At 37.8% G+C, this 21,803-nt stretch overlaps 2 protein-coding genes and 1 pseudogene across 2 annotated transcripts; 1 reads left to right on the top strand and 2 right to left on the bottom strand.

Moving 5' to 3' along the window:
- Positions 1–209: 209 nt before the first annotated feature.
- Positions 210–5,258, bottom strand: LOC107765997 (rust resistance kinase Lr10-like). The gene is made up of 3 exons (XM_016584706.2): positions 4,429–5,258; positions 1,640–1,714; positions 210–1,445 (listed from the first exon to the last, which is right to left on the bottom strand). Exons 1-3 carry the CDS (start codon positions 5,159–5,161, stop codon positions 298–300), a joined length of 1,956 nt encoding a protein of 651 aa, XP_016440192.1. The 5' UTR covers positions 5,162–5,258; the 3' UTR covers positions 210–297.
- A 1,331-nt stretch (positions 5,259–6,589) lies between these two features.
- Positions 6,590–8,254, bottom strand: LOC142178432 (rust resistance kinase Lr10-like; annotated as a pseudogene).
- Positions 8,255–20,412: 12,158 nt separating this feature from the next.
- LOC142177993 (uncharacterized) lies at positions 20,413–20,865 on the top strand. The gene has a single exon (XM_075247305.1). The coding sequence runs from the start codon at positions 20,413–20,415 to the stop codon at positions 20,863–20,865; it is 453 nt and encodes a 150-aa protein (XP_075103406.1).
- Positions 20,866–21,803: the final 938 nt, after the last annotated feature.

The following is a 21,803-nucleotide window of genomic DNA, read 5'->3' as shown; positions in this document are numbered from 1 at the left end:
AATTATTCTGGGGAGGGGGTTGAATTGCCCTTATAATTTTGTGATCTGTGAAGACTTGCTTCTTGATCAATCAGTTCTTAGATTTTCTTAATGGCACTATGCAGTAGACTTTACATCAGTTGCATGAGATGATCCTAAATCGTCAAAGTACGTTAATTTAGAACGTCTTTCTAAAAGCTTAAGTTTTTTCTAAAAAGGTAAAGTTAGTTATAAACAGCACCAAGCTGGTATTGAATCAAAGTACATAAACAACAGGACTGGTTGTACATCAAGTTCAAAGATACTATCAACTTTTACTTAAATTTCATACAAAATATTAGCTGACATATCAACAAATAAAGATTGGGTCGGTTCTACTACTGATGAATCTACCTCTGATCTTGAGGCAGGATATAGGTAAGGCTTGGGAGGTATTTTCAAATAGACTTGGTTCCCTTCTAACATTTCCACAACTTTAGTCATAGATGGTCGATTTGAGGGATCAGTCTGTAAACACCATAAACTCACTAACACCATCTTTCTTGCGCATTCTTTCTCCGATTCATTCATTATCCCGATTAGTTGGAGCTCTTCGTCTAGTTCAATTCGTCGATAGAGCCAGTGTGGGAAGTAGATTTCACTTGTACGGTCAACTTCAACATCAACATTTTTTCTTCCTCCAACCATCTCTAGCACCATCATTCCGTAGCTATAGACATCAGACTTGTGAGAGACACCTCCTAAGTTTCTGCAAACTATTTCCGGAGCTATATAACCAATAGTCCCTCGTGCACCTAACATTGACACAACGCTCTCCTTTTTCATGCAAAGTTTGGCAAGTCCAAAGTCGGAAATCTTAGGACAAAAATCGTCATCAAGCAGGATATTGTGAGGCTTTATATCAAAATGCAAAATCCGAGTGGTACAACCACGATGTAAGTACTCCAATCCACGAGCAATGCCTAGTGCAATTTTGTATAATATTGGCCAACTCAATTGGCGAACTCTGTTGGATCTTTCCTCATAGATAAACTTTTCAAGAGATCCATTTGGCATGAATTCATAAACAAGAGCTCTTCTGCGACCCTCAAAACAAAATCCCACAAGGCTCACGATGTTAACATGTGATGTCTTGCTAATACTTGCAACCTCGTTAATGAATACTTCAGCACTGCCTTTTCCATTCGCAAGCTTCACTGCCACATGCTTCCCGTTATGCAATCTTCCTTTGTATACATTACCACATCCTCCTTGGCCTAGTTTGTTTTTGAAGTGACCGGTGATTCTTTTGACTTCTGAATAGCTGTATCTCTTTGGAGAATATGACCCATAATTCATTAGAAATGTTTCGATATTTTGGTGATCCTCAGCATTAGATTCCCAAAATTTTAGGTATTTGTACCACAAAATCTTTTCTCTGAAGTAGAAGAGTAAAACCAGCAGTCCAATACAAGAGAAGAATGTACCTGTGGACAAAAATAAAGTCATGACCATAAGAGAATATAAATTCATTCATTAACTCCTATAGCACTCTTTGGGAAATAGTTTGTGTTATATACAGAAAAAAGATTCAAAACAGCAAAAGGGGGAAAGGGAGAAAAAGGTATCTAAGAAAATTTCGCGGCCACTGTTCGAGAGAAGAAAAAAGAAGATGAGTTACCTGTGGCTACAATGAACCAGGATGTCCGGAGATGACCCCTTTTTGATGTACCTGCCGCTGTTATATTGCTAACATCTGCACTACTAACACTTGTGAGTCTCAGATTATTAAACTTCTATCTGGTTAAGCGAAAAGTTAATTAATGATAGAACGAGAATGAGAATTTAATTGGAACTGAGATAGTTTGAAGTATGGAAGTATATTTGATCCAACAACAGTGGTTGAAGCTTCGGTTCCTATGCAGTTGTAATCAAGCATGGACATCAGTTTCAGTGCACGGTCAGATTGTGTGGAAAGAAAGCTCAGGTCAGTAAGATTTCCACATACAAAAGACTCTGGCCTGAACTAAGATGAGAATATGACAGAGAATGATGCAAATAGAAGAAAAAACAAAGTCATATTGTATTCGCGTAAATTTCATGGGTGGTAATTCAACTTTGTGTTCATTACGCAAAAGTCACTTTTCTTCTTTTTGTTACGTAAAAATCATTCAACTTTGTGTTCTTTACGCAAAAGTCATTTTTCTTCCTTTTGTTACGTAAAAATAATTCAATTTTGTGTTCTTTACTCAAAAGTCACTTTTTTTTCTTTTGTTATGTCATCTCCGACCCTCCCCGTTTCTCTATAATGGGGGCATTTTTGCCATAATGGGCTCCAAAGCTCCCCATTTTTGCCCCCCAAATGGGGGATGAATATTGTTACCTCAAATATGGAGTGACACTATTTATCTCCTCAATTACTATTCATCCTTATTTTATTATTATTTTTATTATTGAACTCCATCCAAGAGGTTGTGAGTTCGAGTCACCCCAAGAGCAATGTGGGGAGTTCTTTGAGGGAGGGAGCCGAGGGTCTATCAGAAACAGCCTCTCTACCTCAGGGTAGGGGTAAGGTCTGCGTACACACTACCTTCCCCAGACCCCACTAGTGGGATTATACTGGATTGTTGTTATTTGTTATAATTTATCTCTTTATATATACCTAATTATGTTTATGTAATATCTTTATAATATTAATTTTATATCTTAACTTTGGTGTATAATTTTGATAAATTAATTTTCGTGCATTTATTATTTTTATGTAAAATTGTAAGTTAATTTTATTATAATAGAGAATGAACGTGATCTTAATGCACCAATTCAAGATGATTGGGAATGTTCACCTCCAACGGTAGAAATGGTAGTAGATGAAAATCATCGATTTGAGCAATATTTAGCTCGACACAAAAGAATTAAGGACAAAGATGCTCATTTTGCACTTCGTAATGCATTAATAGATCATTTATCGGAGCATACTAGAAATGGAAGTTAAATATTTATGTAATATTTAATATGAATTTTACCATAATGTAATATGTATTTAATTATCTTGTATCTCAATGATTTCACTTTTATTTGAATTATCCGTTAATATATATAATCTATAATATTTGCTTACAAATGATATTATTTAAAAATTTATGATATAAAATAATTTTATATTAAATTATATGTGATGAATATGTAAAAAAGAAAAAAAGATAGAATTTCTTTAATAGAAATAAGAAAATAAAATTTAAATAAAAATAATAATATAACATTGAAGATAGAGAAGAATATAAAATGAAATATTCTTTTTTGGAGTAAAAAATGGAGTAATGGTTGGAGTGACTTTACTCCATTTTGGAGTTTACTCCAAAATGGGGCAAGGGTTGGACATGACCTTACACAAAAATTATTTTGCTTTGCTTAATTTATCACAAAAGTCACCTTGGCCAGATTTTATAATACTTTTACTTGAAAAGTCTATTATGCCCTTGACATTGTAAATCTTCTCATTTATGTAATACCTTCTATATTATATATTGTATAATATATTTTTACCTAGGTATTTTACTTATAATTAAAAATACTTTAAATTATTTTATTTATTATTTTTATAATATATCCATACATCTAAGTTTTTTCTCATGACACTTATTTAATCATATTCAAACATGAACATATTTTAAGTATAAAAATGATTAAAAAATATTTATTTTTAATATTTATTTAAAATAATAGAAACATATTTGTTTAACAAATCATAGTTCTTTTATAGTCAATAGAAATTTTAAAAGAAGTTTCAAAGATATTTGTCTTTAATATTGGGTATGACTTGGCTGATAAATCAATGGGCTATGAATTTTTAATTTTTATTAAACATATTTTATTAAGCATGATTAAGAACGTGGGCTTGAGATTTGTTCCCGGTAATGTTATTGACAAATTTAATAATGCTACTTATATATCTTAAAATTTAATATTAAGAAAAAATTAAATGTACGAGTATATTAAATAAATAGGAAATTATTTTAATTATAAGAAAAATCCGTGGGTAAAAATATACTCCATTATATAACATATAATATAGAAGGTATTACATAAATAAGAGGATTTTTAATGTCAAGGGCATAATAGATTTTTCAGGTGAAAGGTTTGTAAAATATAGTCAAAGTGATTATTGTGATAACTAGAACATAATAAAATAATTTTTGTGTAACCAAAGAAAGAAAAATAAATTTTGGGTAATAAACACAAATTTGAATGACTTTTACATAACAAAAAAAAAAAAGAAAAGTGACTTTTGGGTAATGAACACAAAGTTGAATGACCACGCATGAAATTTACAGTATTGTATCCTGTGGCATGAAGAGGGCCGGATTATGTTATTACATATTGTGAATTTCTGAAATGGAATAAGAAAGGTCCTTAAGAAATTTTTAACTTGATCTTGAGAATGGAGCACATTATATATATGGAGATATCTACCTGTGTGACAAAGAAATTTGTTGGTAATATCAGTCTGGCATTGACCTCCACTATAGTGACATTGGTAACAGTCATCAGACAGCTTCCATTCTACTAGAAATTCAGGACCTAACAAGTTGAACAAATCACCATCATTTGATAACTTGTCAAATGGCAATTTGATAAGTGAACAGTTAGCAGGAAGATTGCCTGCTAAAACGTCTTCATCATCAATCTTGTAGTATATGGTGAAGCCATCACATCCATCATACATTTCATAATGATATTTCATCTTCTGCGTAATATTATGATTGGTACTATTACATTTGAAGATATTTTGAAGTGAAAGAGTAGTGAAAGAAATAGAAGGAGAGTTTGGAAGGGAGAAATTCTTGTTAAAAGCTTCGCAATCGCGTTGCCTCAACGTCATTTGAAGCTTCGGGTCGCCAAGCAAAACTGATGAATTATGCTTCTCTAAAGCATAGTACCAATCTCCTCCAGGAAGTAGTTGGATTATTGGAAATGGTTTAGCATTACAACCAGACATGGACAGAAATCCACAGTCAGATTGTGTGGAAAGAGAGAAAGGAAAGCTCAGGTCAGTAAGATTTCCACATGAAAATGACTTTGGACAAGTTGAATCACTTCTGCCCTTTGTCTGAACTAAGTAACAGATCAGAAGAAAGCATACAAAAGAAGTGAAAGTCATATTATATCCTCCCACTGGCCACTGATCAAACAAACAAATTCCCATCTCAAGAAGATGAAGACAAGATATGAACTCAGTTGTTCACTGCTTTTAATTGTTAGTGGAGTTGGAAAAATTGTGATAAACGTATATTAAGTGCGGTGAGGTGAATTTTCAAAGCACCTTCTTGTTAATGGAAAGACTTAAAGTCTTGCAGCAATAATTAGACTTCATTGTCAAGTCTTGTGAAGAGACTGTTTTGATGTCCCTTCTATTTAATATGAGATTAATTGCAACTTATATAGCTAATCAGACTCAATAAATTAAGTAACAAGCTAATTGGGATGAAGGATGGTCTTGATTCTTGGAACTTCAATTGGATACAGTACAAAACAGAGAATGTCACCTACATAAAGGTTAATCCCCAAGATTTAGAGTCCATGACATTGGAGAAGTCTCCCCCACACACTCAGGACTTAATGCGTGAGTAACGGTGGCCTGACATTGACAAACGCAACGATAGGGACCAATGTGTCTGGTTCTGATACGATGTGAAGATATTACGATCATGTATGGGGGCTGACGCTTGTCCAGTGCCGGAAGGTTAAGGAAGTTGGAGACCTGATGACAGGGGAGCCGACATACGCCGATTCTTTCACGACGTGGGGTGTTAATTTACCTACTAAATATTATCTAATTTTTAATTATTAATTAGAATTCAAATTCTTAATTTAATTATAATTATTACAATATATCTTTATTTATATAATAACATAATAACAGATACAAATAGTAAATCGAGGTACCTCTTCTACGACAAATTTGAACACCACAACCCATTTCCTCAACCAATTATTTTCTGCATTTACCGTCTTTCTTAGTCTAAGGACTTCATTGTCCAGGGAATTCTTTTTCCATATATTTGACCTATAATGTTGTTGGTGGATTTTGGAAATTTCTCAGAAGGCAAGACTAAGAGAAAAAAGCATTCAAAACACTTTTGAGGGAATTTTCCAAATCAGGAACTTCTATGTATGTTGGAAGTAGAAGTCATTATAGCAATAGCTTATATTCAACCCATAAAAATATATTTTCTTTGATCCAAAATGATGGTTATATTACCCTTTCTGGTAGTCTTTTCTCTTCTCTGTTTGATATGACACACTTACAACTTGTGACACACTTATCAACTTGCAGAGTTGCAGTATATTTATTGAATTCTTTATATTATAATATCACCTCTGAAAATGCAAAGAAGTAGTAAACAAATGGGACGACTGCCGTACTTGATTCGTGGAGCTTCAATTGAATACAGTACAAAATCGAGCAGCGCAACCAGCTACCGCCTGCCCTGTATTCGGAGACGGTTCTAGAATTTAAATTATGAGCTCAAATATAATATTTATTAAAATTTTAGTAGCTTAATATATATATATATATATATCTATCCCTCATGTCGAAAGTTATGGATTCAGATGAACTTCTACTCTACATCCGCCCATGCCTATATCACCTATGTATGTTTCAGTACGCAAGACAATGAGCGTGGCATATCAGTTGATCAAACGTGAGCATTTCCTTTCTGTTTGAGCTTTGTTATGTTTTAACATGATCACATATATATAGACATCAGACTTGTGAGAGACACCTCCCAAGTTTCTGCAAACTATTTCTGGAGCTATATAACCGACAGTCCCTCGTGCACCTAGCATTGACACAACACTCTCCTTTTTCACGCAGAGTTTGGCAAGTCCAAAGTCAGAGATCTTAGGACAAAAATCGTCATCAAGTAAGATATTATGAGGCTTTATATCAAAATATGCAAAATCCCAGTGTTACAACCACGATGCAAGTACTCCAATCCTCGAGCAATGCCTAGAGTTATTTTGTATAGTATTGGCCAACCCAATTGGCAACTCTGTCGGGTCTTTCCTCATAGATAAACTTTTCAAAAGATCCATTTGGCATGAATTCATAAATGAGAGCTCTTTTGTGACCCTCAAAACAAAATCCCACAAGGCTCACGATGTTAACATGTGATGTCCTGCTAATACTTGACACCTCGTTAATGAATTCTTCACCACTTCCTTTTAGTTCATTCAGGACCTTCACTGCCACATGACTTCCATTGGGAAGAGTTCCTTTGTATACAGAACCAAACCCTCCTTGACCTAGTTTCGTTTTGAAGCAGCTGGTGATTCTTTTGACCTCTGAGTAGTTGTATCTCTTTGGAGCGTATGACCCATAGTTCTTCAGAAACGCTTCAATATTTCGGTGATCCTCAGCTTTGGATACCCAAAACCTGAGGTATTTGTGCCAGAAAATCTTTTTTCTGAAGCAGAAGAGTAAAACCAACAGTACAACAGTCAACAAAACTGCACCTGTGAAGAAAAATGAAGCCATGCACCATCAGAGAATATAAATTCATTCTGAAAGTCCTACAGCACTCTTTAAACGGCTTGGTGTCATGGAGCTCAACTCCAGGAAGCAGTTGGATTCTTGGAAATGGTTTAGCATCACAACCAGACATGGACACAAATCCACAGTCAGATTGTGTGGAAAGAGTGAAAGGAAACAGTAAGATTCCCACATGAAAATGACTTGGCAGACTACTTTTCAAAGCATCTAATTTTCAATTGAAAGACTTGGCAGTCTTCCATCAATAATAGACTTCATTGTCAAGCCTAGTGAAGAGGCTGACTTGATATTTCTGGGACGACTTCATTTCTAGATATTCCTTCATCGCAAACAAGACAAGCTAACAGGGATGAAGAAGTAGATATCTGGAATTCTTTTTTGTGATTATTATTTTCCAGTCAATTTAGGCTGCTTATTCGGGGTCAAGGTTGTTAGTATATATGGAAATGATCTCAGAAAGCTAGACTAATGAAGATACAAACTCAAAACACTGTGAAATGATGTTATCTTCCTTTCTGATAGTATTTTCTCAGTCTGATATGACATATTACAACTTGTAGTATATTTATTGAGCTTGTAATTTGCTTCAGTACCAACTGAGATTCCAAGCACATTTTCATTCACTATCTTAAGTACAAAATAAGTAGTTCTTGTGAACATTTAATGTCTCTTAGAATCTCATAACTACTATGAAAGAAGGATCATATAACATCCCAATAATCTCTATCACACTTTTCCATTTGATAGAACCTATTTACATTATTGGCTGTTATACAGTATGCTCTGATGCCAATGTTCAATAAATTATCTTAACTAAGATATCAGGCAGAAATCTGAAAGAATTATAACAAAATTGTTGACATACTTGGCAATAATGCATGAGTTAAGCGACTTTAATACCCACTTGGCTGTTTTCCTTTCATGGCGTCCTTCTTATCACGACAGTCAGCACATAGGAACGGACTTTGCCAAGTCTTTGAGCTCGTCGAGAAAATTGAACCAGCATGTACTGATATGCCTTCGCAGCAACGTGTCACGACCCAAAATCCTAACCTGTCGTGATGACGCCTATCTCGTTACTCGGCAAGCCGATAATTTCAATAAACCACAATTTCCTTTAAGTTTGAAAATATAATATTGAAATACAATACAAGATCCCACAAATACTGATACGAACACTCCCCAAAACCTGGTGTCACCGAGTACATGAGCATCTAATATGGATACAAGTCAAAAGAAAACGGTCTATAATAGTCTAAGACCAAATACAGTAAACAAGGAGATAGGGAAAAAAGAGATAAAGTCTGCGAAATACAGCAGCTACCTCTAAATCTCCAGAAAATCAACTGTGCGAGAAAATCAACACCTGCTATGTTCGGAAGCACCTGGATCTGCACACGAAGTGCAAAGTGTAGTATGAGTACAACCAACTCAGCAAGTAACAATAATAAATAAGAAATTGAAGATAGTGACGAGCTACACAGTTATAGTTCATTTTCAGTAATTCCAACAGAGAATAGACATGCTTTCAAATCCAGCAGTTTAAGTCAAATCAATTTATACAGTTCAAGTTCATGTAATCCGGATATAAAATCTTTCATAGAATTTTACAACAATGACAAATAGCAACTAAGTGCAACAACAGATGAAAAACAAGTACAGCCTCTCAGGGCAACAGTCACTCCACTCGTCACAATAACTCAACCACTCGGCTCTCAGCCCTCAGCACTCACACTCAATGGGTACCCGCGCTCACTGGGGGTGTACAGACTCCGGAGGGGCTCCTACAACCCAAGCGCTATAATCTGCACGGACAACTCACGTGCCATAATATAAATATCTGGATCCGCACGGCCAACTCACGTGCTATAGTATAATCACATGCTATAGTATAATATAAAGATCCGCACGGACAACTCACGTGCTGCACGACCAACTCACATGCTATGGTATAATATCTCACAATCAGGCCCTCGGCCTCACTCAGTCATAAAGCTCTCCAGTCTCCCGGTCTCTCCACAATCATAAAATCAACCCAAACAACAATGATATGATACATCAATATTGAACCATAGAGACTGAGATAAAATAATCAAGTAAGCTGTGACTGAGTACAAAATAACAATTTAAGCAGATAATTCACATGTACACGACCTCTGTGGTCCCAACAATACCAACATATAGCCTAAACATGGTTTATAGCGTGACTTATAGTCAAGTTTCCACAACACATAGAGAGCACATAACTATCAACAAGTTATTCAGCTTTACAGTTTCCACGGGACGGACCAAGTCACAATCCCCTCGGTGCACGCCCACACGCCCGTCACCTAGCATGTGCGTCACCTCCAAAATAGTCACATGACACAAAATCCCAGGGTTTCATACCCTCAGAACCAGATTTAAAACTGTTACTTACCTCAAAACGTGAAATTCTTTACTCTGCTATGCTTTTGCCTCGCAAATCGGCCTCCGAGTGCCTCGAAACTAGTCACAATTAATTCGTTTCAATCAATAAAATTTATTGCAATTAATTCCATTAGAAAATACTAATTTTCCATAAAAGTCCAAAATTTAGCTCAAAAATCGCCTGTGGGGCCCATGTCTCGGAACTCGACAAAAGTTATAAAATCCGTAAGCCCATTCAACCACGAGTCCAACCATATAGTTTTTACTCAAATCCGACATCAACTCAACCCTCAAATCTCCAAATTAAACCAAGATGGTTTTCACAATTTTCCAACTTAATTCACCGATTAAATGTTAAAAACGACCATAGATTCGGGTAATTTAACCAATATTGAGTTAAGAATACTTACCCCGTTGTTTTCCTTGAAAGATTCCCGAAAATCGCCTCTTCCCGAGCTCCAATCCGTCAAAAACTGTTCAGAACTTAAACTCTCTGCCCAGACATTTGCTCTACGCGATCGCGAACATTCCCACGCGATCGCGAAGAACAATTTTCCATCGCCCAGATTTAACTCTACGCGATCGCGGATTTCCCCACGCGATCGTGATGCACAACATCACAGACTTACGTGATCGCAGACCTAACCACGTGATCCGAAGCACAAATGCATGATTTCCATTTCTGCCCCATTTCCTCTATGCGAACACGACCTTCTTCACGCGTTCGCGAATAACAAACTCACATAGCTACGCGATCACGTCCTGCTTCACACGATCGCGAAGCATAAAATGTTACTGCCTTAAATTAACCCTACACGATCGTAGATATCCCCACGCGATCACGTAGAACAAAACCCCCACTGACCAACTAAGCCTACGCGATCGCAGACGCATTCACGCGATCGCGTAGAAGGAAAACAACATCAGATATCAGAATATTCCAGCAGCTGTTCAAGTCCAAATTTTTGATCTGTTAACCATCCAAAACTCATCCGAGCCCCTCGGAACCTCAACCAAATATACCAACAAGTCCTAAAACATCATACGAACTTAGTCGAATCCTCAAATCACCTCAAACAATGCTAAAACCATGAATTACACTCCAATTCAAGCCTAATGAACTTTGAAATTTCTAATTTCTACAAATGATTCCGGAACCTATCAAATCAAGTCCGATTGACCTCAAATTTTGCACACAAGTCATAAATGACATAATAGAGGTATTCCAATTTTCAGAATCGAATTCCAACCCGGATATCAAAAAGTCAATCCCCGGTCAAACTTCCCAAAAATTAATTTTTCGGCATTTCAAGCCTAATTCCACCACAGACCTCCAAATATTTTTTCGGACACGCTCCTAAGTCCAACATCACCATACGGAGCTGCTGGAATCATCAAAATTCAAATCCTAGGTCGTTTACATATAGCCATATCCAGTCAACTTTTCTAACTTAAATCTTTAATTATGAGACTAAGTGTCTCATTTCATTCTGAATTCCTTTTTGACCCGAACCAACTAGCCCGGTAAGTCATAAAATAATTATAAAACATAAATTGAGCAGTAAATAGGGGAACGAGGTTATAACACTCAAAACGACCGGTCGGGTCGTTATATTCTCCCCTCTTAAACAAACGTTCGTACTCGAACGAGTTTAGAATAATACCTGGAGTCTCAAATAAGTGTGAATATTTGCTCCGCATCTCCTGCTCAATCTCCCAAGTAGCTTCTCCGACTGGATGGCCTCTCCACTGCACCTTCACTGATGCTATGCTTTTTGACCTCATCTTTTGAACCTGCCGATCTAAAATAGCCATCGACTCCACATCATAAGTCAAATTACCGTCCAATTGTACTATACTAAAATCCAGAATATGAGACAGATCTCCGACATATTTTCGGATCATGGATACATGGAGCACTGGATGAACACCTAATAGACTAGGTGGAAAAGCAAGTTCATAAGCCACCTCTCCAATTGTTTTAAGTATCTCAAAAGGCCCAATATACCGAGGGTTCAACTTGCCCTTCTTCCCGAACCTCAACACACCTTTCATTGGTGAAATCTTGAGCAGAACCTTCTCCCCAACCATGTAAGCAACATCACGGACCTTCCTGTCGGCATAACTCTTCTGTCTAGACTGCACCATGTAAAGTCGCTCCTGAATCACTTTGACCTTCTCTAAAGCATCCTGAACCAAGTCAGTATCCAATATTCTAACCTCACCCGGCTCAAACCAACCCACCGGAGACCGACACTGTCTCCCATATAAATTTTCATACGGAGCCATCTGAATGCTTGACTGGTAGCTATTATTGTAAGCAAACTCCGCGAGTGGCAGAAATCGATCCCAAGAACCCCTAAAATCAATGACACAAGCGCGTAACATATCCTCCAATATTTGAATAGTGCACTCGGACTGTCCGTCTATCTGAGGGTGAAATGTTATACTCAACTGAACCTGTGTGCCTAATTCTCGTTACACTGCTCTCCAAAACTATGATGTAAACTGCGTGCCCTGATCTGAAATGATGGACTCTGGCACACCGTGTAGGCGAACAATCTCGCGAATATAAATCCCAGCCAACCGCTCCAAAGAATAATTAGTACCAACTGGAATAAAATGCGCATATTTGGTCAACCGATCTACTATCACCCAAACAACATCAAACTTTCTCAAAGTACGTGGAAGCCCAATTACGAAATCCATGGTAATACGCTCCCATTTCCACTCCGGAATTTCAAGTCTCTGAAGCAATCCTCCCGGCCTCTGATGTTCATACTTTACCTGTTGATAATTTAGATACCGAGCTACAAACCCAACTATATCTTTCTTCATCCGCCTCCACCAATAGTGTTGCCTCAAATCCTGATACATCTTCGTGGCGCCTGGATGAATAGAGTACCGCAAACTGTGAGCTTACTGGAGAATCAGCTCACACAAACCATCTACATTAGACACACATAGCCTGCCCTGCATCCGTAATACACCATCATCTCCAATAGTGACTTCCTTGGCATCACTGTGCTGAACCGTGTCCTTAAGGACATGCAAATGTGGATCATCATACTGGCGCTCTCTGATGCGATCATATAAAGAAGACCGAGAAACCACACAAGCCAAAACTCGATTCATCTCGGAAACATACAATCTAACAAACTGGTTGGCCAAGGCCTGAACATCCAATGCTAAAGGCCTCTCTACTACCGGTAAGTATGCTAAGCTGCCCAAACTCTCTTCCTTACGACTCAAGGCATCGGCCACTACATTGGCCTTTCCAGGATGATAGAGAATGGTAATGTCATAATCCTTAAGCAACTCTAACCACCTCCGCTACCGCAAATTAAGATCTTTCTATTTGAACAGATGTTGTAGACTCCGATGATCGGTATATACCTCACACTGGACACCGTACAAGTAATTCCGCCAAATTTTCAAGGCATGAACAATAGCTGCTAACTCAAGATCGTGGACTGGATAATGCTTCTCATGTACCTTTAACTGTCTGGACGCATAGGCGATCACCCTACCGTCTTGCATCAGCACTGCGCCGAGACTAATACGCGACACGTTATAATACACAGTATAAGACTTTGAACCTGTAGGCAACACCAATAGTGGAGCCGTAGTCAAAGCTATTTTGAGCTTTTGAAAGCTCTCTTCACACTCATCCGACCACCTGAACGGAGCACCTTTCTGGGTCAATTTAGTCATAGGAGATGCAATAGACGAGAAAACCTCCACGAAGCGACGATAATAACCGGCCAAGCCTAGAAAACTCTGAATTTCAGTACTGAGGATGTCGTGGGCCAATTCTGAACTACTTCTATTTTCTTCGGATCTACCTTAATTCCTTCACTGGACACTAAATGTCCCAAGAATGCCACCGAACTAAGCCAGAACTCATACTTAGAGAATTTGGCATAAAGTCTCTCCTCTCTCAACCTCTGTAATATAATACCTAAGTGTTGTTCATGCTCCTCCTGGCTACGTGAGTACACCAGAATATCATCAATAAATACTACGACAAATAAATCAAGATATGGCTGGAACACACTATTCATCAAATGCATAAATGCTGCTGGGGAATTGGTTAGCCCAAAAGACATCACAAGAAATTTGCAGTGGCCATAACGAGTTCTGAATGTCGTCTTTAGAATATCCGAATCCCAAATTTTCAACTGGTGATACCCAAATCTCAAATCAATTTTGGAGAACACCATCGCTCCTTGAAGCTGGTCAAATAAGTCATCAATACGCGGAAATGGATATTTATTCTTGATTGTAACTTTGTTCAACTGCCTATAATCAATACGCATCCGCATAGTACTATTTTGTTTCACAAACAGAACCGGTGCACCCCAAGGTGACACACTAGGCCTAATAAACCCCTTTTCAAGGAGTTCCTAAAGTTGCTCTTTTAATTCTTTTGACTCAGCTGGTGCCATACGATACGTAGGAATAGAAATGGGCCGAGTCCCCTGCACCAAGTCAATACCGAAATCAATATCCCTGTCGGGCGGCATACTCGGCGGGTCTGCAGGAAATACATCCGTAAAGTCTCACACGACCGGTAATGAATCAATAATAGGAGTATCTGCATCAACATCTCTCATAAAGGACAAATATGACAAGCATCCCTTTCCAACCATACGTTGGGCCTTCAAATAAGAAATTACCCTGCTAGGAACAAAATCTAGAGAACCCCTCCATTCAACCTTTGGCAACCCCGGCATCGTTAACGTCACGATTTTTGCGTGACAGTCCAGAATAGCATGACATGGAGACAACCAATCCATACCCAGGATTACATCAAAATAAACCATACCGAGTAATAAGAGATCAACTCTAGTCTCCAGATCCCCAATAGTTATCACACACAACTGATACACACGATTCACAATAATAATATTGCCCACCGGTGTAGATACACAAACAAGTGAAACTAAGGCCTCACAGGGCATATCCAGATAATGAGCAAAATACGATGATACATATGAATAAGTGGAACCAGAGTCAAATAATATAGAAACCTCCATGTGTCATACTGAAACAATACCTGTGATCACTGCATCTGAGGCAACAATATTTGGCCTGGCAGGAAAAGCATAGAATCGAGCCTGCCCGCCACCTGATTGGCCTCCCCCTCTTGGGTGACCCCTAGCTGCCTGACCCCTACCCGAGCTGGCTGGGCGGGTGGTGGAACTGCTGGTGCTAGTGCCGTCAGTCGAGGACTCTGCTGTGGAGCCCCACTCAACAACCTAGGACACTCTCTCTTGAAATGATCAAATTCTCCGCACTCGAAACAACCCCTCCTCTAACGGAACTGCTGCTCCTGATAACCCGAGGAATTACCTGCAGAAGCCTGAGCGGACAAGTCATGATGAGAACTCTACGCTGTTAGTGCACTGAATGAATACTTGCCTGAGTGAGAACTATAATAACCGTGGCTAGCTGATGAACGACGATGAGCTAGACGACCCGTCAGAGCGTGTTTGTAAGAACGACCCCTACCGCGGTAAAATTGACCCCCTGAAGGAACACCGTTGTAATCACCGAGACCACGAGGCCTCTTAGCCTCTCTCTCTCTCCACATTCCTAGATATAAACCATCTTTATCTGTCGAGCAATGTCCACTACCTCATCAAAAGTAGCATCAGATACTCTCTCCCTAGTCATAAGTAACCACAGCTGATATATGAGGCCATCAATGAACCTCCTAATCCTCTCCCTATCAGTGGGAACCAATCAGACTGCATGATGAGCTAACTCAGAAAATCTCATCTCGTACTCTGTCATGGGCATATCACCTTGGCGAAGCTTCTCAAAATGTCTGCGCAGCTCCTCTTTGCGGGACTGATGCACGAACTTCTCCAAAAAGACCATGGAGAACTGCTGCCAAGTAAGGGGTGCTACGCCAACAGACCTACACCTCTCGCAAGTCTCCCACCATCTGAGTGCAGCCCCAGAAAACTAAAAAGTAGTGAATGAGACCCCACTGGTCTCTAGAATAAACATTGTCCAAAGAATCCATTGACACCTATCCAGAAAACCCTGAGCATCCTCTAACTCCGCACTTCTAAAAGATGGAGGTCGAAGCCTGTCAAATCTCTCAAGTCTCCTCTGCTCATCATCTGCCATAACAGGAACTACCAGGGCCTGAGCAGCTGCAGCCGGCTGGGCTAGTAGCGCCCTCGGTATCCGAAGTCCCTGTACTACCTGGTTTGGAGTACGGGCAACAGGGGTATGAGTACCTCTCCCGGACTAAGAAGTGGCAGGTGCGGCTGAGCCGAAACCACATGAACTAGACCAGTGCAAGCTGCCAATATCTGGGCCAAAGTCTCCTAAAGGCTTGGAACCTCAATGGGCACAGCTGGTGCCTGAGCTGATCTTGTCGGCTTAGCTATATCTGGAATCTGCTCCTGAGCTGGAGCAACTGGTGGTGCTATAGGTGCTGGCCAACTGTGGTACGAGCTACACCTCAACCTCTACCTCGATCCCGACCTCTACCACGGCCCCGGCCTCTCGCGGCCCTAACTGGTGACACTGGTGGCTGACAGTCCGATCCGGTAGTACGTGTCCTCACCATCTGTGAGAGAATAGATTAACAGAAATTTAGTTTCCAGAATCAACAAATTCGCACGACAAAATACAAGAAAGTGAAATTTTCCTAAGGGTTCTACAGCCTCTCGAAGATAAGTATAGACGTCTCCGTACCGATCCGCAAGACTCTACTAAACCTGCTCATGACTCGTGAGACCTATGTCACCTAAAGCTCTAATACCAATTTGTCACGACCCAAAATCCTAACCTGTCGTGATGGCGCCTATCTCGTTACTAGGCAAGCCGATAATCTCAATAAACCACAATTTTCTTTAAGTTTGAAAATATAATATTGAAATACAATACAAGATCCCACAAATACTGATACGAACACTCCCCAAAACCTGGTGTCACTGAGTACTTGAGCATCTAATATGGATACAAGTCAAAAGAAAACAATCTATAATAGTCTAAGACCAAATATAGTAAACAAGGAGATAGGGAAAAAGAGATAAGGTCTGCAAAATATGGCAGCTACCTATAAATCTCCGGAAAATCAACCGTGCAAGAAAATCAACACCCGCTATGTTTGGAAGCACCTGAATCTGCACACGAAGTGCAAGGTGTAGTATGAGTACAACCAACTCAGCAAGTAACAATAATAAATAAGAAATTGAAGATAGTGACGAGCTACACAGTTATAGTTCATTTTTAGTAATTCCAACAGAGAATAGACATGCTTTCAAATCCAACAGTTTAAGTCAAATCAATTTATACAATTCAAGTTCATGTAATCCGAATATAAAATCTTTCAGAGAATTTCACAACAATGACAAATAGCAACTAAGTGCAATAACAAATGAAAAGCAAGTACAACCTCTCAGGGCAACAGACACTCCACTCGTCACAACAACTCAACCACTCGGCTCTCAGCCCTCAGCACTCACACTCAATGGGTACCCACGCTCACTGGGGGTGTACAGACTCCGGAGGGGCTCCTACAACCCAAGCGCTATAATCTGCACGGATAACTCACGTGCTACACGGACAACTCACATGCCATAATATAAATATCTGGATCCGCACGGCCAACTCACGTGCTGCACGGCCAACTCACGTGCTGCACGGCCAACTCACGTGCTATAGTATAATATAAGGATCCGCACGGCCAACTCACATGCTGCACTACCAACTCACGTGCTATAGTATAATATAAGGATCCGCACGGCCAACTCACGTGCTGCACGGCCAACTCACGTGCTGCACGGCCAACTCACGTGCTATAGTATAATGTCTCACAATCAAGCCCTCGGCCTCACTCAGTCATAAAGCTCTCCAGACTCCCAGGCTCTCCACAATCATAAAATTAGCCCAAACAACAATGATATGATACATCAATAATGAACAATAGAGATTGAGATAAAATAATCAAGTAAGTTATGACTGAGTACAAAACAATAATTTAAGCAGATAATTCACATGTACACGACCTCTGTGGGTCCCAACAGTACCAACATATAGACTAAACATTGTTTCTAGCATGACTTATAGTCAAGTTTCCACAACACATAGAGAGCACATAACTATCAACAAGTTATTTAGCTTTACAGTTTCCACGGGACGGACCAATTCACAATCCCCTCGATGCACGCCCACACACCTGTCACCTAGCATGTGCGTCAAGGAGAAGCAAGAGCACAAGGATTTCATTCTTCCTTCCTCACTCAAATCCTGTTTGGATTGTATTTATGTTTTCCTCTATTTTTGTTTCATTTGTGAAGAACTCCTCCATGTCTATGGAGTAGAACCATTTGGGTTTTGATGGATTTGGTATATTGATGGTTGTTTGTGGATTATAACTCTATGTTTATATATTTGAATCACATTTGGAAGATTTAACTGTTACATCTATGTTAACTTGTTCTTGTAATCGAAAGGGGCATAACATGTGATATATTTGCACTATGTTGTTGGTTGAGTTCATTGATTCTTCTAAGTAATCAAAAGAGGCTAGTTGAATCCTTGATTAAACCTAGTTAGGAGGATAATCGAAAGAGGTTCTCCTAAAGTCCAATCCATTACGAATTCTTGCATATCTTCACCGTGCTTAAATTGGTTCATATTGTGAGGTTGAAACTTAATCGAGAGAGGAGTTTCTACTTAACATTTGTACTGATAATTAAGTGAATTCGAGAGGCTCACTTGAACATTAGAAGTGAATTATCTAGAGTTAGATCCCGAACAATTATCTTGCACCTATCCTATCAACCCATATTTTCTCCCATTGATAACTTCTTTGCTTACCTTTGTTGAGATAGTCATTAGTCAATAGTTTAGGTTCTTATTTAGTTTCAATTCTTAATTGTATAAATATCCATCGTTGATCTTCCTGGATAGCAATCGAGCTACGAACTACGAGAATACTATTTAAATCCAATCCTTGTGGAGATGATAATTATACTATACTATCTTTGACTAGCGAGTATAATTTAAGTGTGTGTTTTATGATATGCGAGGTAACGAGTGCATATACGTCGTCAAATTTATTGTTTGCATATTTATCTGAAAATCATAAATTATTTTAAATCATGAATTAATTATTATATTAATTATTTCTCTCATATTCCTTGTCCAATATTATGTCTTGAGTTCAGGCTATAATTGCTACATGCTTATTTGAATTATGTGTCTTAATTGTTACTAGACATTTAGCATATTAAATATTAAATTGCCTATTTTTTTCATGATTTTCATAATTAATTGCTACTTGTCATTTCTTGTTTCCTAAATAAATCATAATTATTGTATGCTTTGTTTCCTAATAATTCCTTATTAAATATGGTATTTATTGGAGTATTGTTTTATATTTAAGAGTTGTTTAATTATATTGATGGAGCGGTTTGCATGCCGCAACAGATTTAATTTAAGTTTATATTGTTTATTATTATTATTATTATTATTATTATTATTATTATTATTATTATTATTATTATTATTATTATTATTATTATTATTATTATTATTATTATTATTATTATTATTATTATTATTATTATTATTATTATTATTATTATTATTATTATTATTATTATTATTATTATTATTATTATTATTATTATTATTATTATTATTATTATTATTATTATTATTATTATTATTATTATTATTATTATTATTATTATTATTATTATTATTATTATTATTATTATTATTATTATTATTATTATTATTATTATTATTATTATTATTATTATTATTATTATTATTATTATTATTATTATTATTATTATTATTATTATTATTATTATTATTATTATTATTGCGTACAGGTTAATGTAAGCGACCCGCCTTAGCCTCGTCACTATTTCGTCGAGGTTAGGCTCGGCACTTACAGAGTACATGGGGTCGGTTGTACTCATACTACACTCTGCACTTCTTGTGCAGATACCGGAGTTGGTCCCAGCGGCGTACTGTAGATTTGCTCGGATTCAGCTATCAGAGGAGACTTTAGGTATAGCTGCACGACGTTCGCAGCTCTAAAGTCCCCTTATACCTTATCCTAGTTGTGTGCTTTCTTTCAGACAACTTTATTTTTATTTAGACCCTTGTGTGTATTATTCTAGAAGCTCCTGCACTTGTGACTCTAGTTCTAGAATGGTATTTAGACATCGTATTTGCTTTGGTTTGTTCACCTAAATTCAGATATTATTCCAGTTGTTGATTTATTTACCATTTAATTAAGATGAATTGTTAAAATGATTAAAATTATTGTAACACTGGCTTGTCTAGCAAGTGAAATATTAGGCGCCATCACGGTCTCGAAGGTGGGAATTTCGGGTGGTGACACTACTAGAGGGGTATGCAAAGGGCCTTGGGTGGTTTGTGGGGATTTCAATACTACTAGATTTGCCAATGAAACAAGGGTAAATGGAGTTTCTACTAGGGCTATGGGGAATGTTTTTGATATCATAGGGGAACTGGAGGTTGTTGACCCTCCACTAACGGGGGGAATGTACACTTGGTCAAAGGGGGAAAATCATGATTGTTCCTCTATAATTGATAGATTTTTGTTCTATGTTGAATGGGATGAGGAGTTTAGTAACATCAAGCAATCCTTACTTCCAAGGATTAACTCTGACCATTGTCCCATTTTACTGATATACAGGGACTGGGAATTCTCGAAGTCTTACTTTAAATTTGAGAATTGGTGGATGGAGATAGATGGCTTCAAAGAAAGAGTGGAAGGCTGGTGGAATTCTTTTCAAATACATGGTAGACCAGACTATGTTTTGGCCTGCAAACTTAAATATTTGAAGACAAAGCTGAAACAATGGTATGCTAATAACTATGGGAGCCTGAAGATAAAGAAAATTGGCATTCTTGATCAGATTCAGCAATAGATATTTTACAGGAGCAGAGACTACTTACTGAAGATGAATTTCTTCAAAAGGCGAACTTACATATGGAGTTTGAGGAGATAGCAAAATATGAAGAGATCTCACGGAGACAGAAATCTAGACGACTTTGGCTAAAGGAAGGAGATAAAACAGAAAATATTTCCAGAAAATGGCCAATTCTCGTAGAAGGTTCAGTTACATAGATAATATGGAGGTTGAAGGAGAAGCTATTACTGATCCAGAAGGTATTAAAAAGGAGATAGTAGACTTTTACCAGAACCTATATACTGAAACAGAAACATGGAGGCCAAACTATAATTTAATGGATGGGTCTTGCATTTCAGAGGATGAAACGGAGTGGCTGCAAAGGGACTTTAACGAACATGAGGTACTGGAAAATCTTAAACTATGTGCAGCTGATAAGGCCCCAGGGCCTGATGGATACACTATAGGATTTTTTTCATAAGTATTGGGAGATAGTCAGGGAGGATCTCATGAAAACCATTAAGAATTTTCATAATAATGAATACTTTAAAAGGAATTTCAATGGCTCATACATAACACTAATACCTACGAAAAATTGAGCAAAGGAGCTGGGAGATTTTAGACCAATTAGCCTAATTGGAAATGTGTATAAGATCATCTCCAAGCTGTTGATAGAAAGATTGAAGAGAGTAGTAACTAAATTGGTTGATGGTCATCAAATGGCATTTATAAGAGGGAGACAAATCATGGACAATGCATTGATAACTAATGAGTGTGTGGACTCTAGATTGAAAGGGCAGTATCCAGGGATCATTTGCAAGCTAGATATTGAGAAGGTATATGATCATGTTAATTAGAACTTTCTTCTAAAAATGCTAAAGCATATGGGTTTTTGTGCAAAATGGATTAAGTGGATCTCTTTTTTATTAAAACTGTGAAATTTTCCATTCTTGTCA

This window comes from Nicotiana tabacum, chromosome 24, assembly GCF_000715075.1.
Source record: "Nicotiana tabacum cultivar K326 chromosome 24, ASM71507v2, whole genome shotgun sequence".
Lineage (NCBI taxonomy): Eukaryota > Viridiplantae > Streptophyta > Magnoliopsida > Solanales > Solanaceae > Nicotiana > Nicotiana tabacum.
The sequence above is the reverse complement of the archived record's forward strand: the minus strand, read 5'-3'. Positions and strand labels throughout refer to the sequence as shown.